The 25,396-nt window shown below is 42.7% G+C and overlaps 1 protein-coding gene across 1 annotated transcript in view; it reads left to right on the forward strand.

Moving 5' to 3' along the window:
- Positions 1–25,396, forward strand: part of RIC3 (RIC3 acetylcholine receptor chaperone) — a 267,543-nt gene that overhangs the window by 221,899 nt on the left and 20,248 nt on the right. Inside the window, exons 4-5 of the mRNA XM_069223683.1 lie at positions 7,286–7,379; positions 16,573–16,718. Coding sequence (XP_069079784.1) covers positions 7,286–7,379; positions 16,573–16,718 — 240 coding nt within the window. The remainder of the gene's footprint in view (positions 1–7,285; positions 7,380–16,572; positions 16,719–25,396) is intronic.

Consider the following 25,396-nt stretch of genomic DNA (forward strand, 5'->3'; position numbering starts at 1 on the left):
TCCACTCTGTAAACTAAAAGGGATGCTCGGGAGTAAACGTGTCTTTTAGAAGGGCTGTGGTGAATCTGTGATAATGCACATACATAGCGGTCCTGCAGTTTTACTTTCGCATATCAAGGCCATCTCCGAGCTGGCTCTTCACTCAAGCCCACGATGTTGCTGTTCGTGGATAGCGTTTACACATTGATAGTCCTTCTGGGCAGATTCTTCCTGCATTTGTTGTAGGCTGCGGAGCTCACAGTCTGTCGCGCACTTCTGAAAGCTTAGAATAACCCCTGACGCATGTAATGTGGGAGAAAGAGTTGGACTATCTGCTTAATTAAGCAGTTTGCGGCCATGGTTAATTTAAAGACCCACAAATCCAAGAAGTTATGGTTACCCATGAAAACAAGTATGAATAGGGAGTGTGTGAATGTGGCTAACTTTGCCAGTTTACCAAATTTAACTTCGAGATCCGGTTTATGCGAGATGCCCTCTTCTGCTGACGACTCTGATGGTCCAGGGGTCATATGAAGACAAAGCTAAAGCCATGTGTGTGAAGTTCATTGTGCCCTAATTCTGTACTATCAATATCTGAAATGTCGCCTATATTATATACAGGAAATGTATTGCATTCTGCTGTTTTGCCTTCGATGTTTCCCTCCTAACCATGTATTGAACAAAAACCTTTACATTTGTAAGGGAAAAAAATAGGGATTTATGTTCTTTTCACCGGTACATAAATATGGGAGTGTGAAATTGCATTTTTAGTCAAATATACACACAATTATTTCAATGACACAAAATATGGTATCTGAAAAGATGAAAGCTGAGATCATGTACGTTAACTCCCATGGGTCGGAGCATTAAAACAGAATTGTCGGTATTTTTACACTTCGGGTGTACTTGGAGTAAGGGTTTACTACTAGTCTGGTTTCAGGCACTAGACTGAAGAAAATACGATTGTAAATTTTTAATAATGAAGTAATAATTTCTTCACGGGATACAGGTGTATACTGACCTCTGAAATGAAAATGTATCGCTTGATTATTTGAATGCATTCGTCGACTGGGTAAATATTCATAAATTAAAAACAGATGAGAATTATCCCCATCTCATGTCTTCTATTTAATACTTGCATCCAAGATATGGCACTCAGTGCAGATAGCATTAATAACATTGACTCTAAGCCCAAGGGCTATTTTGTTGTTAAGCTTCAAGTGAAACTTTTTTGTTGTAAAGCTTCAAGTGAAATTTTTAGCATTGATTCTTCTTCGAAACCTACTTTTTGTTCAAACTCATTCGAATCACGTTTATGAAAGAGTGATAAATTAGTAATAGCATTCGACTATTATTAAATGTATTCTCACTCTGTAATGCTAGAAATAGTACGATATGAACTACATTAGTCTTGCTTGATTCAGAGAAGGCTTTTAATAAAGTTAGTCGGTTTTATTTAGAATATCTGTTGTATCGATTTTGAGAAATGTTTGAGGGCTTTTAGAACTTCGTAGTCTCGTCCTGTGTCTAGGGTAAGAACAAATGGCTTAAACTCTGGTGTTTTTATTTTAGGAATAGGAACTAGATAAGGCTATGAACTATATCCTTTTCTCTTTAGTTTGGCTATAAACCTTTAACAACTTTTAATATATTAGCGTGACATTTGAAAGGTTATTCGTTATGGAAATAAAGAGTAGATAAAAACTGTGTAGATAATGAGCAATTACTTTTTCCTGACTTATTTACTGGCAGAATAGAGACGTCTTGTTAGATGCAATGAGAACCTTCAGTTATATATCAGGTCAGAAAATTATTTAGCTAAAATTAAATGTCTTACCTATTATTGTTAGCTGCTTTTCAACCTATATTAGAAATTGAATACCAGATGGTCTAGCGAATATATTGACGCTAAATTTAGAATTTGGCGTAGAAAGTACTGTATCACAGCGACGATGGACTACCTTCTCTGGGTTTGGTTCACAACTACAAGTTAGGAGAGAGGTGTGCCCTGATGGACCTGAAGATGATTTGGTAACATAAAGCCAAGCTGATCGTTGGCAAACACCACAAGACATTGCACAGGGCCCAGCCCCACTAGAGTCAATGAAGTAGGCCTGTTCCCACTCTCTGGGCCATTTCAGCAACAACTCATCACAGGCCAGGTCTTCAGGTAAGTCCAAGATCAAAAAGAAGCACAAGAAGCCTGAGTGGGCCTTGTCCCAGCATGGTAACTCTGCTTCTGAAAATTTTGGAGGATGTCAAGATGCCCGGCGATCTCACTCCCGGAACCCCACCAAGGAGCCAATCCACAGCTGATCCTGATGCATCCTGGATTTGCAGGCCATCAGCACTGCCATAGGAGATTCAGGTGTTTAAGGAACTATGGTTCAAATCTTTGGCACCCCACTGGCTCCCTCCTGTGTCCCTTTGGGTCCCCTGGATCCACAAAGGCCTCCAGTTGAATTATTACAGCCTTCAGAATAGTTTAGGTTCAGCTTCGGAGCTGACTCCAAGCCCAGCACCAAGATGGACAACAGTTCCTGTCACACTAACACCAGCCTTGTCACCGGCCCTGACACTTCCCTTTGTCCTGTCCAACTCTGAACTGAATCTGTCTCCAACTCAGCTGAAGTTGTGTCCCAGCACAGTTCTGAGCTGCCCAGGCTTAGTTCTCTCTGACTCTGATAAGGCAATGTCTGTGGCTAGGAGCCACCCTCCAGTACCACCACAACTTTTCGAATTGGACCAGAGTCATCCAACTTTGGGTGAGGATGGTGATGGTAAAAATTAATTTTCCTCACAATATGATGATGGCAATTTCTATGTGGATCATCAGTAGACCGGTGGACTGGAAAATTAGTTCCACTGACATCAGTTCTCCCTGTGGTATTTCACAGGAAAGTCAGCCTCATTTGCCATAATCGTCAAATCAGAAGGTGAAGTTCTAAACTTGCAGTCACATTTTTTTTTAGATGAAAACCAGTATTCTCTCAGAACAGTTGCAACAATTCCATGAAGCCCCAACCAAAACCCCATGGGTACTTGGGCTAAACCCTGCTCCTGCCCACTTATGAACAGACAGGTGGTACAATGCCACAGAATCGCTCCTGGTGACCCTGAGTTTTTGACACAACGCTCCATTCTTGAAAGCCTGGTAGCTCAGGCAACTACTAGGAGAGTTAATCCCATTTTTTCCCTAAGAAGCATTGCTCATGGATCTGCCTTCTGATGGCTCTAACCTTTTTGGTGAAAAGACCGGCTCCACCCTTGAGTACTTCAAAGAAAGTAGAGACTACGTGTGCTCTCCTGGTATTTCCACACTGACAAGGCAGTACTTGCAACAGTGTCACCCATATGAGGCATCGCTAGGGGTTTTGTCTACACTCTGCATCAAGGCCTGTCATCTCAACAACAGCCACCCAACTCATTTCAGGGTCAGGGTAGGGGATTTAGCAGACAAAGTCCAGGCTTGCAAAAACAGCAAATCTCCCAATCCCCAGGCCTTATAACAGCAGCCACCAAGCCACTTTAGTTTGCCCTTAGCCACCCAGTGGGAGGCAGAATCAATCATTTTCTCCACCAGTGGCAGGCTATAACGTCCAACAAGTGGGTCCTACAGATAGTTCAATGGGGCTAGTCTGTGCATAATCTTCCGTCTCACCACCTCTTCTACCTACATTGGAGCAGCTTTCAGATGACCATTTTCCATTTTGCTACAGTTAGTACTGGCTCTTTTGGAAAAAGGAGCCATGAGAGGGTCCCAGACTTGGAGATTGGAACTGGGTGTTACTCCTTTTAGTTCCTAGTGCCAAAAAAAGCAGACGTCTTTATCCTATATTTAGATCACCAACCTCTCACTTTTTCCTGTGGATGGACAAATTCAAGATGCATGCGCTGGCCCAGTTTCTATATGCCCTGGATCCAGGAGACGGAATTGCAGTGTTAGATATGCAGGGCACCTATTCCCGTGTTCCTGTCTTGCAGGCCTACCGGAGCTACCTGCAGTTCAAGGTGGGCGATGAGCATTTTCAGTTTGCCAAGCTCCTTTTCGGCCTCAACAGTGCCCTTTAGGTGTTGAAGAAGGTGATGCTGGTTATCGTAGCATAACATTGGATGTCAGGGTTACCAGTCTTCACCTAACTTGATGATTGCCTGTTGAAGGTGAACTCACCACAGTCAGTCATGGACCATCTCCAGACTACAGGGAACATCCTGATATCACTGGGGTTCACATTCAAAGTGCCTAAGTCACACCTAACTATGTTGCAGGACCTCTTTTTCAAGTGACACATCTTGGATATTGTGCATTTTCAATCCTTCCCTCCAGATCAACGAGACCGGGACATTTATGTCACAATCCCAATGTTTCTACCTGGGGCCTTGGGTCCTACGCCCTGTGCCAATATGTCTTGTGTCTGTGGGAGAAGCTGAATCATCAGGCAATTTTCTTGATTGTGCACCACTTGGGGGAGATCTTTACAAGCCGAGGGGGGACAAATTCTTCAGTGACACCTAGCAGATCACAAATGGAAGTTGCACCTGGCTGTGTCACAGGGCATTTTCCAGCAATGGGTAGAAATGTAGCTTGATCTGTTTGCCACCACCAGGAAGATACAATTTCAGTATTATTGCGTACTTTGAGTTCTCAAGAAGGATCTCTCTTTGAGAGTGGAGTACACAGCTGCTATATGCATTCCCTTTGCTATATCTCCTGCCCTGAGTTCTGAAAAAGATAGGAATGACTCGACCCAAGTCATCCTAATTGTTCTGGATTGACAAAGAGAGTGTGGTACCTGAAACTTCTGGGCAGGAACATCTGTCCTCCGATGAGGCTACTGCTTTGGGAAGATCTTCTGTCACAGTAGCGGGGCAAGATTCTGCACCTGGGCTTGCACAATCTGCACCTCCATACGTGGAGATTGAGCAGTGGCAGTTAGCTACATTTATCTCCCTCCTGAAGTAGTGGATGTTATTCTTGCAAACAGGCACTCTCCTACTAAGTTCCTGTATGCTAGATGCTGCAACAAGCTTGTGGAATGGTGTGACAATCACAAAACAGGTCCATTACATCCTAAACTGTAGGTTGTCTTGTTTTTTTGTCTTTGACCCAGCAAGGACTTGCAGCGAGCATGATTAAAGCTTATGTGTTGGCCCTTTTGTGCTTACCAGACTAAGTTTCACATCCCCCCTTGGAATGTTGGTCATTTTGGTTATTTTTTCATTTTACTGAACTGTTTTGGAAACTTTACCGACATTTTTTTTGTTTTTCTTATCGTAAAGTTGTTTTGGTGCAGCTTAAATACTTTCCTCACATTTCTCTCTGGAAAAGGCTACCATTTGTGGGCATTAGTAGCCAGGCACTTGTTTACAACTGTGTGTAAGTGCATCGCTTTCCTGACAATTAATAAAACAGGATCTCTAAGAGGCCTTCTTTTTTCATTTAAACATGAAAAATGAACAATAGTTAGCATACTTATTTGAAGTGATTTACATGGTGATATTATTTTATTTTATTGAACCTTGCTGGTAATTAACTTCAGTAATTCCCTCCCCCCTTGTTTGTGTTTCCCATTTCATATTATAATGCAGTAGTGTCAGGCCTTATCTATATTAATTTCTTTCTTATCCTTGATGTTTACTACATAGATGAACTACACTTTCTAACCCCATTAAATGAGGACTTTAGCATGTACACATTGTTCATTTTTGGAGCACCTTATTACAGAGGGTAGCGTCATGAGAACAGATTTTGCGGGTTGAGAGTCAAGGGCCAGAGCGCCATGACGTAATGTTATAGGCAGGGCTGGCTTTAGGACAGTGCTACCAGTGCAGCCGCACCTGATGCTGACCTCTTGGGGATGCTGTGTTTAGAAATACCTTATGGTTTTAAAAGCAGATGCTGCAGAGATCCTTGTGTGCCTAGCAATTTTCAGGCAGCAATAAAAATGTCTAAATAACTCTACTGATTAATGTTCCTGCTGGAGATAGATTGGACTTTTGTCGGGTGGCACTTTTGATTCATCTTAAAGTAGCACAGAGGGTTAATATGCCTGGAGCAAAGTCCACACACATGCAGATTACAGAACTGTATTTTATGTGTCTAGGTCAGTAAACCACTGCTTTTCTCACAGAGATCATTTTGTTACAGCAGTTCATAAGTGACAATATGTAAGAGTGTCTTATGAACTGATATCAAAGAGCTGTGCACAAACTGCATAATATAGTTTAGGACGCTGTAATCTATTCCTCATGTTGTTAGAAATGGTTCATTTGGGTAGAAATACATTTTTATAAGTATTATAAGTCAACCCCAACCAGCATTTTGAAACTAATGAAATGTATGTGAGAGAGGGGCTATGGAGAGATGAGTGGCACTGTTGAAGGGTGGTAGTTAGGGAATCAGTGCATTAGGTCATTGATGGGAGGGTGCCAAAAAATGATTGTTGCACCGGCACTACCAGCGGTAAAGCCGGCCCTGGTTGTAGCCACCAAAGAGTTTGTTTTTTTCGGCAGCAGCTGTGGGCAGAAGGTATTAATGGTGCAGGTCCAGCACCCGTGGTGGAAAACCTTACTGACCCCGAGCTTTTCTTTCAGTGTCTACTTACTTTACTAAAGTAAGTTAGGTAATCAGCATATCTCCAGTCATTATGATCTAGTGGTAACATATTGAGCAAAAAGATGTCCAATAATTGTTACTGGACATGTTTCCTGCTTGGCCCTTTTAGAAACAGCTTCAGTAATTACCAGGATAGCCAATAATACCACTTTGCGTGTGATACCGCCATTCCTCTCCTGGTATCATTAAAGATGTCTCCAACTTTTTGAGGCCGTGGTAATGACCAAATTACTGGACCTTCATCTAATTATAGCACCAATGGATGCTGGTATTAACATTCCGGGCTCAGCCTTTACTCCCTGTATTTACCTGGAGATGTCCTAATTATATAGTCTTAGAGTGATTTTTAAAGCTTGTGCTAATTACCCCACCTTCAATATTTACATGTCCCTATATTCGAGTTCATGCATTCATACTCATTATTAGAGTAAATCGCATTTTTTGCCAAAAGGTGGCCTACAGCACTGGGTACAGAGTGGATGCATCCTAATGACAGCCTAGGCAGTCCTGCGAGTTTTGATTAGAGACAGCAAACAATCACGCCGGCTTTTTCCACTATTGGCTTTACTGGTTGCTAAGGGCTTCCGCGTCGGTCGGGGATTGGAAAGAACCGAGACAGGCAGTTTGTGATCAGGGGTAAAACCAGTCCTCAAAGATGCTGTTTACACTGGGGAATCCGTTGTTTTTCAGCTGATTATGAACTTGGACAACTGCAAGACAAGCTCAAGGAGACCGAGGAAGCGATGGAAAAAATCATCAGAAACGTCGGACCGAACTGCCAAGGGTACGTTTTTACTTGTTAATATTTAAAATATGTTTCCGTTTCAGCATAAACGTCACTGCCTCCCCTGAGCCATTCCTGGCTTTGGAGAAGTAGCCATGTCTAGTGCGCCATCGTCGGCAGTCTTTTTATTTTATTTAAGTAAAATTGTACTAAGTCTTTACTGCAAAACTTAACGCGCACATTGTTGTTTGTGGGTGTCGCAAAACTGCTCTTATCATATTAGGTCATTGGCTGCTGGATTATTTGTGACCCACAGCGAGGTAACAGCGCCACACAGAGTGTGTTCCACGCGTTGTGTTACTTCCGTTCTTTGTGGCGAACTGCTGGAGCGTGATTTTAGCACTTCAGTAGTGCGACTGTGGTAGACGCGTGTCACAGCTTAACAAAAGCTGTTTGCAAGTTTATTCTATCTAGCATCCTCTGGAGTTTCGTGTTAGCCCTGAAGAGATGCATCTTGTCAAATTGTTACATGGAAATTTTATTGTGCTACTTGTCCAATTCTGACCTTTGTTGTGTGTGTCTGTGTTGCCACTAGGTCCTCAAGTAGAACAAAGGCTATACTACAGTCTCCTACAATGTCCGGCACATGCGATATGCACAGTAGGATTTCGTTTGGTTGTCAACTGTATTGTTGATCACACAAATAAATTATTTAGCACTATGTAACTACATCAATTTTAAGCGCCACGTTTTATTATTCTGTGATGTTAACAGGTGTTTAATTTTTTATAAGGCAACCAATTAGTGCAACAAGAGGAAAATAAAGTATTAAAAAAACAATTAATAGGCACCAGTTTTCCAGGAAAATACCAAAATGGACTAACTAGAATTATGGTACGTGCCACTCGAAACCACAGGTCTTTGTTAGATCTCACATTTATTTTGGAATCTTACATTTGCTATTGCGAGAGATTCACTGCAAATGACAGGGTCTGCAGTGACCGCTAGCACATTCGTTGATAATATGGTATTTGTCATTAGAGTGAGTGAAAGGCCACTGCTCAAATGTTAGGCAAATAATTACTAGTCAGAAACAGATCCGAACAACAGAAACTTCATATTACGATTCTGAAGTCCGTGCTGGGTGAAAAAGTCGACCTTTGACCAACAATTCCCAGTTTCAGATTTTAGAAATGTAAAAGCTTTAGATGGACAGAGTTAGGTCTGGTTTACACAGGAGCATTTGGCTGTTTGGTGGTAAAAGAAGCAAGGAATGGCTATTTAGAAATAATTTTATCAAGTGGAAAAAAATGCCCGCTTGCATCAATGGGCAGAATGCAGGACACGTTGTCCCCTAATGCAATAAAAAGGGTTTGGGGCAATGATAGGGTGTGGAGATAAAGAGGCAGGAAGGGTGGCTTTCATGCTATCGTTTGACATGGCTCATCCAAGATACAAGTTGCTAGGTTAGCTCCAACTGGCCAACAAAGTAGGTCATAAAGGCCCACATTTACTAAGATTTTGCGTCAGGTTGTGCCAACGTCTCAACACAAAATCCATGTTGGGATTGACAAAGATATACAAGTTAAGAATTGCTTAGCCTCCAGTGGGATTTTATCCCAAAAATATTGCAAGGCAACACATGGCACTACTTTGCATCGGGAAGGTGTTACATGGGTGGAGCAAGAGCATTCCTGTGCATGCAGCAGTGAATTTTGATGGAAACCAATATTTACTGAAGCCAGTAAACATGGATTTCTGCCAACAAGGTGTGCCTACTGGAGGCTGACTTAAGGAGAAAAATCGTTATTTTTCCTTGTTAGTTCCTCTTAATGTTTATGGTGCATTCTGCAGCACACATACAAAAAAGATTAAGCCTCAAAGAATAGTTTTCTATTTCTATTTCTATTTCTATTTCTATTTCTATTTCTATTTTTATTTCTATTTCTATTCCGACCACAAAGGAAGCACTGTTGCATCATGGTGCAAGGGCTTCTGCATTGGTGCTAGGAAGCAAGAAGGTCAGTGCTACAAAAGAACAGAATTGTGCCATATCCCAGTAGACATAACACATTTCTGCTCTTGCCCTTTGCGTTGGGTCAAAGCGTAGTAATTTGAGTACAAAGACTGCAATGAATTGTAATAAGGATTCTACAACCAGGGTTTGTACTACTTGTTAGATGTATGCTAGAATTGTTTTGAAACCCTAATGGGCAGTTGCCCCTTCGGGTCAATTTCATGTTCCTGAAAGGTTTTTTTTTGTCTCTATCCACAGAAACAGCCCTATTGAGTTTGAAGTGATGTTCATCTGATGGCTTCCAATGAGTGGGGGGGGTAGATTTTTTCAAAGCCATTACTGGCCCATCAGCAGGAACTAGTAGAAAAGGAGAGATTTCACCCCTTTAAAAAAGCCACTTTAATGAATAGTTTCTGCATATTTCACGATGGGTCTACCCTGTCCTACATAACTGACAAACAAATTCAATGTTCCACCCAGGTGTTTACAAATTCTAACAAGTTTGAAAGGGAGGGCACAAGCACTTTACCTATGGTTAGCAGGTGTAAAGTGTACAGCGTCGTATGGCCAGGATAAACTGGTTCAGCAACAGAAGGCAACAATCTGGGGAAATGGCATGCAAAAGATAGTCATTTTCAATAGTTGCAAAAAGGAATAATAAAAATGTCGAAAAGGATTTGTTCAGACATTGGTTTTTTTCATCTGTGCAATATTTTGGCAATATTGTTGCCTTTTTCTAACCTCCTCATTTGATTTGCAATACATCTCCATGACTGTGGATTTTAAAGTTGATTGGCACTTGAATATATTCTATTTTGGAAAATCTTTTTCAATTGGAAAGTCTACAATTTAACTGGTTCAATAATGCGTTGCCACAGTGGAAGATTTCAAGCACTTTAAGGTTGTAAGAAAAATGAAATAAATAACGTGCTGTAATTGGGCTTTCCCCTGAGACGTATGAGCACAGCCCCTTAGGGAACTGCACAGAACTCAGAGGCTGACATCTCAAAAAGTACAGGTGAATTTCATATCAGGGTTTATGCAATTGTCGTTTCTGTCGTAAGACATAAGGGAGAACCCAGCATTATGGCTGTCACGTTCTACACACCACACTCTGTTTTATTTAGTGGTAGAACCTCACAATGGCATCTTCAGCCTATAAAATATGTACCCTTCGTAAGTTTGCGCATATCATTAGCAGTGTGTCAGCTACGTCTGACACACAGAGTTCCTGAGTCAATGCAGCGTACTTAGCTGCTTAGAAAGCTTAGTTTTATCATGTGAGTTCACAAAATGTGCAGTAGAGAAAATTCTGCTATGATTACAACCTGTAAAATTTATGTTTAGCTGAATTCTACAGTCTCCTGTGTCAGAGACGCCTCTGCATGATGTCCTTATTGTTACCTTTATCTATTTACAACTGCACATGGTACCAAACACCAATGTTTATTTGTAGTGGAGAAATATCACCCTCATGCCATCCTCTTGCAGGAGGTATGTGCTGGTGTTTTCAGTTGTTCAGTTAAAAGCACGAGTGTGGAATCTGCTTATTACATGTTATATCATTTACATATCAGTGCACCGAGGTGTTTGGTATTTCTGCACAAATGGTCAGGCAGCAAGAGCGAAATTGTGTTAATAGAACCACAGGGCCGTCCGTGCCCTGCCACTCTACACCTGACAGGGCATAAATATAAAGTAACTTGATTTCGCATGCGAGTGGAACCATTGAAAGGCTAAATGCACACGGGGAGGATTATGGAAAAAACAGCATCCGCTCAAGGGCAAACATAGAACCTCTGGAATGATATGACGCTACTGCATTTCGATGTGATGTTTAATTACTCGTTCAGAAAAGAAAACCTATATTGAAAGAATGAGAATGAGGTGGTTACGGTTACACTAGCAGTGCTAGGGCTATGGGTGTAAATTGATGCACTTACACTGTAAGTGCAGCAAACGTTGTAGACCTAAAGTATGTATGGTGGTCTTTGAGCCAAATTGTTTCAAATATGTTAGAATCTTAGATATAACATTATGAGCTGGTCGGCCAATCAGAAGGCCCCTCATGAGGTCAATAGCTATGGATGGAGGCAGCATTCTGTGCTGCCAGCTTCTCGTGTCCCTCAGGTGTGATGGGAACCAGGGGAGCGATTCTGGAGGAGGAGTTACCTGAAGCTGGGTTGAGAAAAGGATTAAAGCAGCAATATGAGATAATGGATGAAGGGTCTGCCCTGCCAAAGCAGATACCGTGTAGACACCAAGAACACCACTGTCTTATCCTCTTTGACATTGTCAATGTAATTTCCTTTAAAACTAAAACGTTATGCTTAATTTGATGCCCTCCCCTCTGTTCGAAAAAAGGTTCATTTTAAGGATTTGCAGCTCTCATTCATACTTGTGAGGCATGCTTCAACAACGTTGTTCCTAACAGTGGAAGTGTTCCGAACTATAAAGTGAAGCCTCCTCTGATGAGCAGGGAAGGGACTCCCACCAGGCAATATGGGGAAATCTATTGCTAGTTAGAGGGAATAAAATTGTATAGTTAAAGTAAAAAGAATAATGTAGATAGTTTATTGTACATTATTAGCACGAGTAAAACGAAATATGGCACACTGTGGAAAAAGGACTGCTTGTGTGTCAGTATTCTGCCCTCACAATATTACCACTTAGAGTCAGGGTCTGGGGCATTCTTCAGAACAAAAAAGTCGCTGGACCCCTACATCATCAAAACTATAGTAAGTCTTAGGTCGATATAGGAATTTTGTGAAAAGAAAGAAAAAAAGGTGGGACACATTTAACCTCATTCTGCAATATTGAAGGGTGGAAATCTTACTTGACATTGTGGTCATAGTCTTATTGCCCTTATCTGCAGGGCATTGACGGTTGTTAATTACAATCTCTCTTTGTTATGCACTCTAACCTGAAGTTTGGGGCCATACCTGCTGGCAGGGTGATTGAGAGCTCTTATTGCTCGCAGGTGTGGTCATTAGCGCTTAAATAGTTAGAACAGTTCTCATTTGATGGTTTTGACTCATTTTTGATAAAGTTAGACTGTTAGAGTTTTAAGGATACTATAGGGTTGTCCTTGAGAACATTTATTCTAATACTGTCACGCTTGAGGTGATTTTCTACTGATAATGAGGCTGTCCTGGGCAGTCCACTATCTACATTATTACAGTTTCATCAAGGGAGGGGGGCATTTTTACATTGGCAAGTGACTTAAAAAAAGTTAATTCTCAAGCCATGCTTCTTTGCTCCACCACATCCTCAGTATGCCCTCATTTCCCAAAAGTGATGCCCAGCAATATCATAGAATCCAGCTTCATCTTAGAGATCCTATAGTGACACACCAGTACTTTAACTGGCCATCCATCTGTAGACCACTGCACCTTTTGAGAACAGGGAAAAACCTCACCAGCACATAAATTTGAGATCTAATATTTGGTGAGGTTACCAAAAGGCTTGAAGTACTAGTAAAATACTAAGGGCCTCATTATGAGTTTGGCTGTCATGAGACTGCCAAACACTCAGTGGTGGTCGGACCGCCACAGCAATGGCAGTCCGACTGTCAAATTATGACTTTGGTGGTCGAACCCCCAAAGGACCACTGTCCCCACCTGGAACATGGTTCACGATGGCATGATGGTGGTTGGGATTGCAACTAGCCATGGTGGTGCTGAACTCAGGGCCGCCTAGCTGATTACAGCCCCTCTTTCCGCCAACCTTTTCATGGTGGGGAGCCTGCCAAGAAAAGGCTGGTGGAAAGGAAGTGCTGAGGCCCCCCGTGCCCACCACCGTCAGAATGCACACTCTCTGCTCTGCAGACACTGCGCATTCCAAGGGTGCTGGAGTGTTAGGATATTGGCCTCGGCTCCCTTAAGGGAGCCGAGGCCAATATCCCAACACTGTTCACACCGGTCAGCCCGACGAGAAGGTGTATTACAATGTTCCCGCCGGTCATCCTGGCGGGAACATTATTATATGGTCGGGGGGGGGTGTAAATGTCACCTCTATGGCAGTGGTGTCTTCCCCTTGAGTTTGGCGGTCCCATGTTGGGACCACCAAACTCTTAATGAGGCCCTAAGTCAGTGCTGAAGTCAAGGGACCTGGAGTAAGTTACGTGTAGGCAAGTTGCTTTCAGTTGACAGAGATTGCTCGTAATAGGGAATGATGACTGCATTATGAAAATCATTGCAATACTAAACCCCTCAGTGGTAGCAGGACATTGTAGTTTTTGTCCTTGCTTGGTATGTTAAGCTAGTAAGACTTACGTCCACCCATTTGATCTAGTTTCTGGTTAACTCAAACACTCTGGCAGAAATCTATATAGTGCCATAGGCCTTCCCTCTGACAGAAGGATTGGATGGCCTAGCTGCTAAATACTTGTGTTGAAAATGGTCTCTCTGAATGGTCACCCCAAAACCTTTTGCCTTCCTCCTCTTCTTTTTCTCATTTTTGCTGGCTTTTGGACTCTGGACACTTTAACACTGCTAACCAGTGCTAAAGTGCATGTGCTCTCCCCCTAAAAACATGGTAACACTGTCTCATACCCAATTGGTATACTTAATTTACTTGTAAGTCCCTAGTAAAGTGCACTACATGTGCCCAGGGTCTGTAAATTAAATGCTACTAGTGGGCCTGCAGCACTGATTGTGCCACCCACATAAGTAGCCCCTTAACCATGTCTCAGTCCTGCCATTACAAGGCCTGTGTGTGCAGTTTCACTGCCACTTCGACTTGGCATTTAAAAGTACTTGCAAAGCCTTAAACTTGGCATATAAGTTACCCCTAAGGTAGCCCCTAGGAAACCCATAGGAAGGGTGCTATGTAGGTAAAAGGTAGGACATGTGCATATGTGTTTTATATGTCCTGGTAGTGGAAGCTCCTAAATTCGTTTTCCACTACTGTGAGGCCTGCTCCTTTCATACACTAGCATTAGGGATGCCCTCATATACATTGAGAGTGGTAGATCCTGATCTGAAAGGGGGGGTAACCTGGTCATATTTAGTATGGTCAGAATGGTAATAGAAAATCCTGCTTATTGGTGAGGTTGCATTTTATATTACTATTTTAGAAATGCCACTTCTAGAAAGTTAGCATTTCTCTATACTTAAAACCGTCTGTGCCTTACAGCCTGTCTCCAATCAACGTCTGGTCTGTGCTGGTTGACAACTCCCTTGTGCATTTTACCCAGACAACTACAAACACAGGACACTCAATCTCATTTGCATTCATCTGCATATTGAATGGGTCTTCCTGGGCTGGAAGGGTGGAGAGCCTGACACTTACATTACAAAGGCCAGTGGCCTGCCCTCACACAATAGACTGATCAACCCCCGCTAGGGCCCTGACTGACAGGGCTGGACTGAAAGGGGAACTTGTGCACTTCAAAGCCACTCTTTGAAGTCTCCCTCACTTCAAAGGCATTTTTGCGTATATAAACTGGGACTCTGACCCTACCACCTCAGACACTTCTGGACCTGCATCCTGTCCAGAGGGGCTGCCTGGCTGCCCTGCTGCCCTGCTGGTCTCTGACTTTGCTGAGAAAGGACTCTTCCAAGGGCTTGGATTGAGCTTGGCTCCTGTTTTCTGAAGTCTCAGGTCCAAAAAGGCTTAATCTCTTCAGAAAACTCCTTGTGCGTCGAAAATCGATGCAATGCCTGCCAAAAATGATGCAAAGCCCACCTTTCGACCGAGAGATTTCTGCACAGCTGACTGGAACAATGCAGCTCAACTTCCCAAGTGGAAATTCGACGCAGCGCCTGCCTTGTGACAGAAAAATTTGACGCATTGCCTATCGGATCAACGCAACACCTGGCCTTCGTCCAGCACGTCAAGGATTTTTACGCAACATCCCTGGACATTAAAATATCCCTGCAGCGCAGTGAGGAACCAAGAATGCGCACCAAAAAATGAACCAAACCCCTTGCAGCATGGAAAGAAACAATGCATCGTCTGTGCCGCAATGGAAAATTCGACGCATCACCTTATTTTTCCATGCATCTCCTCTGCGGTCTCAGTGCGATGTTATTTTTGACGCATACCAGGTACTTTGTGTAACAAAGAGACAACTGTTTATTTTTAAGGATTAAGACTCTTTTAAACCTTCTCAAAGTGATATTTCAACTTGTGCTTATTGGATCTCTGTCGTTTTGACTTTATTTCATTCAGATAAATCTCTATTTTTCTAAACCTCTGTGATGTATTTTTGTGGTGTTTTCACTGTGTTACTGTATGATTTATTGCATAAATAGTTTACACATTGCCTTCTAAGTTAAGCCTGACTGCTCAGGGCCAAGATACCAGAGGGTGGGCACATGATAATTTGGATTATGTGTGACTTACTCTGACTAGGATTGTGGTCCCTACTTGGACCAGTGTGTATACCTCTGCCAACTAGAGAGCCCATTTCTAACAACTTGGCACTATTTTCGTTTGTCATGGAGTTTTCTCAAAAAATATTTATACCCTCCCTTGGGTGCTTAATAGAATGTGCAATTTAGACTGTGGTTTGTGATTTTTTTGAATATACATAACATTTAATATGACAAGTCACTTTAAAAAGATTTGGTACAGCTTACAATGCTTAAAGTTTGTTCCCTTTTAAAGGCTCAGCTCAATGCATACCATTTACTTTCCATCTGTTTTATTTCTGTGGGGAAAAAAAGCAACTTTATCGGTCACGTTATTCTCTGACCTAGTTCTATTTGGCTCAGATAAATTAAGCAGTAATCCTCTAGGCTATTGTCCTTCCACTATTCATAGTGCATTTTTACTCTAGAATGTCTGCATACTAAATAAAATATAGGGTTGTCTCTTTGTGGGCAGCATCCTGCCCTGCTGGAAACAGCAGTGTTTCTGTCATTGTGTTCCTTAGGAGCGCCCCAATTGTGCGCCTTATAGATAATTACATGACACAAATGTGTGGTCTGTACTGTTTTGCTATTTTGTTTTTTGCATGAAGAAGCTCTGATTGTGTTCTTTACAAATACATGAGAATGTGTCTTTAAATTGCTGAGTATAATCTCTCATAACACATTTCAATGGAGTTCTTCCTACAAAAGTGAAATTTTATTGCAACTATTAACATTCTTTGTAAAAAATAGACACCACATATGACTTGAGGCTTGTCATTGTTTATAGGTATAATATGTGGATATTAAAGCGTGTTTCTGGGAATTTCTGAAATAAGTACAAGATTCATAACTGAGATGATTACGTTTTTTAACACAGAGCAGGGAATGTTACATCAGATCAAGAGCAAAGGTTACTTCAACAGCTGAAGGAAATCACAAGAGTCATGAAAGAGGGAAAACTAATTGATGGCATCTCTCCAGAGAAAGAAGCAGAAGAAGCCCCATACATGGACGACTGGGAAGGCAAGCAAACATATTTCAAATTGTAACTATGTTAAATGCTTGCTAAATAATATTGCCCCTCTATTCAAATAGGGTGCTGAGCAGTATAGTTGCTTTTTAGTTTATTCCTCAAACCTAAAGAGGAAATGTGTATATGTAGCAAACATTCTGATTGGTGGGCAGTTTTAAGATTCGGGAGGAAAAAGTTGACTGCTCGCGTTTCTTTATGTAGTCAAAAAATAATAAGTCAGATACTGTTCTGGACTGTCACCGAACTAAGGGCCACATGTAGCAACCTGTTTGCGAGTCGCAAACGGCGAAATTCGCCGTTTGCGAGTCGCAAACGTGGGTTTGGCATGCAGAAATGCATATTGCCAGTCGTTACCGACTCGCAATATGCATTTGCGACTCGCAAATAGGAAGGGGTGTTCCCTTCCTATTTGCGAGTCGCTGTGGGATGCAATACAATTTGCGACCGCGTACGCGGTCGCAAATGGCATCGCAGTTACCATCCACTTCAAGTGGATGGTAACCCACTCGCAAATTGGAAGGGGTCCCCATGGGACCCCTTCCAGTTTGTGACTGGACCCCTTGGACCACTCCTGCCCTGAAAAAATACCGAAACAAAAGGTTTCGTTTTTTTTGCAGTGCAGCTCGTTTTCCTGTCAGGAAAACGGGCTACACTTAAAAAAAAAAAACAGCTTTATTTAAAAGCAGGTCGCGAACATGGAGGTCTGCTGACGTCAGCAGGCCTCCATGTTAGCGAGTGCCTATACTCGCAATGGGGCCGCAATTTGCGACCCACCTCATGAATATTCATGAGGTGGGTCATTGCGACCCCATTGCGAGTCGCAGTCGGTGTCTGAGACACCGTACTGCATAGCAAATTGCGACTTGCAATTTGCGAGTCAGATGGACTCGCAAATTGCAAGTCGCAATTTTGCTTTTTGCTACATCTGGCCCTATATTTTTCATCTCTGTAGAAAAGTAACGATCTCTATCGCAAAATAAGTGTGTCAGCATTTATGAGGTCATTCCAGTAAAGTGGCAGAGGTAAGGGAGGTCTTCCAGGGGATAGCTAATGTAAAGCCATCTCAAGTGGATCACCTCTGCCTGCAAGTAGGAAACTGGATTCTAGTCAAGGAGAGTTGACCAGCAACTATTTAGACACATTGAATAGGGACAGTCATGTTCTTAGATTATATTTTCAGGGTGCTAACATTAAAAAAATCATAAGCTTGATAACAGAACTGAAGCAACCTGACTAGGACCACAGTATCACAACTGGGGGGTTTTGAGGAGAAAAAGTGCTCTGCTCAGACTTATTACTAGATATTTAATGAACTTGCCACTCAAGCACAGTAAGGTTACAGCAGTGGCGGCTGTTGGGCTTTTAAAATGGTGGGGCGACTCTTGCATGCTTTTAACATGCAGGAGTGTTTCACTTTAGTACAGCCGTTGTTATCACTATACCGAAAGGCATTTATTAACAGTTTTAATAAATGCCTCTCAATATTGTAATACAAAATGATGTACTAAAGTGAAACGCTCCCACATGTTAAAAGCATACAAGGGGGTTTAAAGCATGTTAGTTCAGGATGCACACATCCCGAACTGGCTACTTTGAAAGTGCTCTTGTGTTTGCTTTCAACATGTGGGTGTGTTTCACTTTGGTACATCCATTCATATAACTATAGTGAGAGACATTTATTTACAGTTTTAATAAATGCCTCTCAGTATAGTGATCTAAAGTGATGTACTAATGTAACATGTTCCCACATGTTGAAAGCATACAAGATGATTTTAAATATGTGAGTTCAGGTTACACACAGTGAGAACTGGCATATTTAAAAGGGCTCCCTTGTGTGCTTTTAACATGCAGGTGGGTCTCGCTTTAGTACATCAGTTAAGATCACTATCTTGAGAGACATTTATTAAAGCTGTTAATAAATTACTCTAAGTATAGTGATATAAACGGATGAATTAAATAAAGTAAAACACTCCAGCAAGTTAAAAGCACTCTAAGGGAGTAACTTAAATACCAAATTACGTGCACTAAACTGATACTCTGTGCATGCTGAAGCATGCTCAGTGTTTTTTTTTTTTTTTACTACCAGAAGATTTATCCAACACATAGTTTAAAACCACATTGAAATCCCCTGCTATTATAATTGGGTACTGGGTTTCCAGGAGTATATTATATATTTCTTGAAGAGCGGTTGCATCGTCTACATTAGGGCCATAATAGGATACCAACATAAAAATGGTCTGATTGACTTTAACATCTGCCATAACCCATCTACCTTTGGTGTCTAATTTGGTGGACATGATCAGTGCATTAGCGGCTCTCTTAACCAAGATTACCACTCCCTTCGAATGCAATGGGTTATTAGAACAAGCCACTTAACTAACCCAAACCGGGGGCTTAAATATCTCATGTACTTCTAACGATGTCAAGTGAGACTCCTGAATCATTATGATTTGTGCCGAGGAATCCTTAATATACTGCAAGACATAACTTCTCCTCCCTTTTACTCACAGTCCATTCACATTCCATGAAAGAATCTGGAAATTACCTGTAGGCATCCTTCTTGTATATTCTTTCAGAGGTAGTAAACCTTCTAATAAACAATGTAATGGGTCAAACCAATTGACGATGAGGACATTTTTCCCCGCTCCTAATCCACCCCACCCCTATCCAACCCCAACCTCCCACCTCCCCCCATACCCTCCCTCTTGCCTCCCTTGGTAACTCCCCATTTTATGGCCGTCAAGCCTTTTGGTGCTGGTAGACCCCCACAGGAAAAAAAAAAAAAGGAAAAGGAAGGGATATTGATATAAAGTCGGAAACTGCATACAGTTCTTAAGAGTTAGACTTTATTTCCATCTCCACTTCTTCAATTGTCATTTTCCTTCACACAGCTTTTCTTGTTCCCTCTCTTCTCACAGCTCACCAGATTCTAATCTGCCCTCCTGTGCCCAACATTCCGAATGTCCCATTGCCAGGCACAGGGGGAAGGATCTACCATTTCTAACTAACCATCTACTAATTATAATTAACTATTATTACTAATGACCATTATATTTCTTTTATTTTATAACTTCCTATGGATTATCCTGAACTTTTATATGAACTATATTACAACACATCTTTCCCCTTAACAAAATAACAAAGATGATATGCATACAAATTTGCAAAATGACACATAAAATGTTGAAGGAAATATTCACAAAACTTTTGCAACCATTGTATACAATTGTGCAAGAATTGTATAAGTATATACGTTACGAAGATCTTCAAGAGGATAGTTATTCTCTCCTGGAAATAAAGATATGGGGGGTGATTCTGACCGCGGCGGACGGCGGTCGCCGCCCGCCAAGCGGTTCCCGCCGAAAGACCGCGGCGGTCATTCTGGCTTTCCCACTGGGCTGGCGGGCGACCGCCGAAAGTCCGCCCGCCAGCCCAGCGGGAAACACCCTTCCCACGAGGAAGCCGGCTCAGAATGGAGCCGGCGGAGTGGGAAGGTGCGACGGGTGCAGTTGCACCCGTCGCGAATTTCAGTGTCTGCAAAGCAGACACTGAAATTCTTTGTGGGGCCCTCTTACGGGGGCCCCTGCAGTGCCCATGCCATTGGCATGGGCACTGCAGGGTCCCCCAGGGGCCCCACGACACCCCATACCGCCATCCTGTTCCTGGCGGGTGAACCGCCAGGAACAGGATGGCGGTATGGGCTGTCAGAATCCCCATGGCGGATTCCCATGGGCAGCGGAAAGTCGGCGGTACACCGCCGGCTTTCCGCTTCTGGCCGCGGCTGTACCGCCGCGGTCAGAATGCCCGGCGGAGCACCGCCAGCCTGTTGGCGGTGCTACTGCCAACCTCCGCCATGGCGGTAATTACCGCCAGGGTCAGAATGACCCCCATAGTCTTCACGTGTTAATGTCATAGTCCTTGTGCCATGCTGGAGGTTTGACTTGTCGGTGACTTATTTTCCTATGAAATTTATTTAGTGAGGAGTCCCTTGCCAATTCTTCTGATATGGGTTTCTTTTCAATGTTCTCCCCCTTCTTTCCGTTGATTACTGGCTGCTTAACAAGTCTGTCCATGCTCCAACATTGCCCATTGTCCAATACCACCACATTTTTCTTTACCTTATTAATGCGAAAAGGACCTATGAATCTGGTGTCCTTTACAGTTGCCCGTATTCCACTTCCAGGTTTCTTTACATCTACCTGGTCATCTACTTCCCACTGATGTTTTTTTGCTCCCTGTTTGACATCATATCTGCCTTTATATTTGTCCTGGTGTTTAGAAACTCGGAGTTTGCTAAGAGGAATGGAATACTCACTTCTTTCTCCTCCGCCTAACCAGAAGGGAACAAATTTGGTGCATGGTTTCCTGCCTTTTAATGCTGAAAAAGGGGATACCTTTGTGATCGAATTGGGAGTGGTGTGATATGCCCATAACATATCTCTGACTGCATTTTCTACATTTAAGTGGTTAATGCTAGCTAACTGAATACATTCTTTGAGCATGCGATTGGCTCTTTGATAAACCATTAGCTCTGGGGCAATAAAGAGCAGTTGTAAGGTGTTTCACTCCCATAGAATTGAGGAAAGTCTTCATCACCGAGGAGGTCAATTGAACTCCATTATCCGTGATGAGAGTTTCTGGAATACCTTCCATAGCAAAAGTATCCTTGAGGAAATTAATAACTGAATCAGTAGTTATTTGATTAACGAATTTGGTAGTAATCCAATGTGAATGATAGCCAACTAGAACTAAGGCAAATCTTTTTGTTACCCCGGTAAAGTTGATTGGGCCAATAATGTCTAATGCAAATTTTATCCAAGGTTTATCTGGAACTTCAACAGGAGATATGGGGGCTTTGTGAACAATTTTACTTTTATCGCTGAGTGCGCATATAGAGCAACTTTTAACCTCCTGTTCAACCATCGAATCCATGTTAGGGAACCAAAACCTTTCTCTTACTCTGGACTTGGTGAGACTTCTGTCTAAGTGACCCTCATGTGCCAAAGTAATGATTTTGTGTTCTAGACTTTGAGGTGGTATAATCTTATCATTTCTGAACACAAAATTTTCATTCTCATTGAGTTCATACCTTACTTCCCAATAATTGCTTATTATATCTTCGAGATCTTTTCTTGACGATGGCCACCCTTCTTTAGCTTTAGTTCTGAGTAAGGATAAGGTCTCATCTCGTTGGGATGCATAAGTCCATTCCTCCTTACTAATCAAAGGAATGCTAATCATCATTATAGGGTGTTCATCAATTTCAAAGTCTTCTTTAATATCTAACGGAACTCTGGATAGGAAATCAGCCGCCGTATTCTTGTTGCCAGGTAGGTATTCAACTTTGAAATAAAAGTTTTCTAAACCTAAAATCCATCTAGCAATTCTAGGCGTGCTGTTGAAGGATCCTTTAGTGGAGAAAACATAAACCGGGGTTTATGATCAGTCCGTAAGTCAAACTGCATGCCCCACAAGAAAAATTAAAAATACTTAATAGCCCAGTAACACGCCAAAGCCTCCCTTTCGATGACAGAATAGTTAGTTTCAGCTTTGCTTAAGGCTCTGGATGCAAATGCTACAATTCTTTCATTTCCATCCACTATTTGTCGCGCCGCGTGGTGCGGCGCGAGCAGAACATTCGGGTCGGGCCGCACAGCGCGTTTTCAGGACGCGGCGCGCCCCTAGCCTTTCCTGCACATTACGAGGCCCCAGACTTGGCATGGGGCCTCGCTCTGCTTTTGCACTCCGCATTTCTTGTGCCTCCTGACCCCTCTTACCTGTTCTTGTTCCTTCTTTTTTCTTTTCTTCTTTTCTTGGGTCTTTTTGTTGTACCTTCCTTTATGTCTTTTCCCCCTTCCCATGTTACCTTTTTCTTCCCAGCATTCCTTGTTCCCTATTCTCTATGGTTCCTACTCTATTCTGTTCTATGTACTTTTCCCTATCTAAGATGGTGTCCTTTTACTTCCTGTTGGTCACTTCCTGTTTTTTGGTATTTAAGGGATGTGCTTTCTTCCTTTCTTTGCGCTGCAACACTTTCTGTTCGGATGGTGTCTTTGCTCCTGATTCCTTGCCTTTCGGTTCTGGATTTCGTCAATTCTGTGTTACCTGAATTTTGTTTCTTTTGATTCCTGTTCTTTTGTTCTTGTTTTCAGGAATCATTCTGTTTGGAGGTTTTTTCCCCTTTTTAGGTTTTTTTTCCCTCTGGCGCTATTTCTGAAGGGCACGGTCTGTTCTTGGCGTTTCCATTGCCTACAGCACCGTGGCTACCAGAAAGAGTCACCCCTTTCTGGGCCAAAGCCGAACACTCAAGACCCACGCCACTCGATCTGCAGATTCCAGGCGTAAGCAGCACGTGAGTCGTGACAGATTGCAGCTCCTAACCATCCCGACGTCCTCTAACACCATGGATGACACAGTGGCGGCTGCTGCAGATCCTGATCAATCTCTTCTGACAACAATTCAGCAACAAGCTCAGGAATTGGAACAACTACGCAATGAGAATGCTGCGTTACGACAGGCTTTGGCTTTCCGCAGTGGTGATGTTCCGACTATCTCCGCTTCTACTCCTCGTTTCTCCGGTGAACCAACCAAACTACGTGAGTTCCTTGATGCATTAACGGTGTATTTCGCCTTCCGACCTACCCAATTCTCCCATGACAGGACAAAGGTGGGTTATCTTATCAGTGCTTTATCCGGTCCTGCCTTGGCCTGGGCAACCCCGATGGTATCATCCAACGATCCGGTATTATCGGACTATTCCACCTTCGTGAATCGCTTCAAACAAATGTTTAGTCGTCCAGGATTGGAGGCCTCTGCGGAAGAAGCCTTATGCGACACCCAACAAGGCTCACAAGATGTCCTTCAATATATTACACGTTTTCGTCAGCTAGCGGCAGAGACCACCTGGGTGGAACGTACTCTGGTGACTTTGTTTCGTAGAGGACTCAAAGAAGAAATAAAAGATGAATTAGTACATTCCACCAGGGTTGAAGATCTTCGTGGCCTGATGGATCAAGCACTTTCCATCAAGTACCGTCTTCAAGAATGAAGATTGGAGAAGAGAAGGAGTAGAGGGTCTTCCCAGCCAAGCACTTCACGGGTTTATCTGCATCGTTCTGAGGAACCTCGCCCTCCTGCTAGAGACATCGAGGGGGAACCCATTCAAGTGGATACTACTCGAGGCCTGCTCTCCGCTAGCGAGCGGGAAGACAGACGTAAGTAAGGGTTGTGCCTGTACTGTGGTTCTGCTGGTCACATGCTTCGTACCTGCCCTGTACGTCCGCCAAGGCCATCGTGAAACGCCACTTCCCGTCCTCTGTAAGAAGGGAGGGGACGGGATCATCGGCTATACCTTCCATCAGTTCCTTTAATGACAATACGACATCCTTGTTCATGTTACCTGTCATGTTACAACTACCTGACGGCCGTCAAGAAAAGACTATGGCATTACTAGATTGTGGTGCTAGTGGTATTTACATGGATAAGACTTGGGCCACTACTCAACAAATTCCAACACAACCCAAAGAAATTCCCGAACAAGTGCACACAGTGGATGGATCCTTGATATCCTCTGGTCCAGTTGATACTACTACCCTGATGTTAAGTCTACAGTTTGGTAACCATCAAGAACACATCTCCTTTGATCTCATATCATCCCCCAACCATACCATCATTCTTGGAATTCCGTGGTTCATAAAACATAATCCGTATGTGAATTGGGTAACTCGGATTATTTCCTTGTCTTCACAGTTTTGTCATGAGAACTGTTTTGCTTCCGACAAATATTGGTCACCGAAAAGATTAACACCTACTGAAAGTACTACCGGTTATTCCATTAATACTGTCCAAGGAGTCCCTGAACACTATTTAGAGTTTCAAGATGTGTTCCAAAAACCATCCAGACCTGTGTTACCTCCACATCGAGACTACGATTGTGCTATTCCCTTGGAACCTGGCACTATCGTTCCTTTTGGGAGGATGTATTCCCTCATGGAACCCGAAAAGGAAGTTCTAAAAGAGTATCTGGAAGAAAATGTACAGAGTGGTCTTATTGTTCCATCGTCTTCTCCGGCAGGGGCTCCTCTCTTTTTTGTACCCAAGAAGACAAAGGATCTTCGTCCTTGCCTGGATTTTCGAGGCCTGAATAAGATAACTATTAAGGATCGTTATCCTTTGCCTCTCATCAAGGATATTCAAGAAGCAGTCAGAGGGGCTCAACGTTTTACCAAACTGGATCTACGGGGAGCCTACCACCTTTTACGTATTAAACAAGGAGACGAGTGGAAAACAGCTTTCAGGACCCCATTTGGTCACTTTGAGTACAAAGTTATGCCTTTTGGTCTCACTAATGCCCCCGCAATCCTCCAGAGATTTATGGACTCAGTGTTTTCTGACCTTTTGAACCAGACAGTTGTAATTTACTTAGACGATATTCTTATTTATTCTAGACGTCCCGAACTCCATTCTTCCCATGTGAAACAAGTCCTTCAAAGACTGCGGGCACATCAACTATCTTGCAAACCAGAAAAGTGTGAGTTCGACAAAACGGAAGTCAAATATCTGGGTTATCATTTAAGTCCCACCGGCATAGCTATGGATCAAGAAAAAGTACAAGCCATTCTAGATTGGCCTTCTCCTTCTTCTATTAAAGAAACACAATGTTTTCTAG

The sequence above is a fragment of the Pleurodeles waltl genome, chromosome 3_1 (assembly GCF_031143425.1).
Source record: "Pleurodeles waltl isolate 20211129_DDA chromosome 3_1, aPleWal1.hap1.20221129, whole genome shotgun sequence".
NCBI lineage: Eukaryota > Metazoa > Chordata > Amphibia > Caudata > Salamandridae > Pleurodeles > Pleurodeles waltl.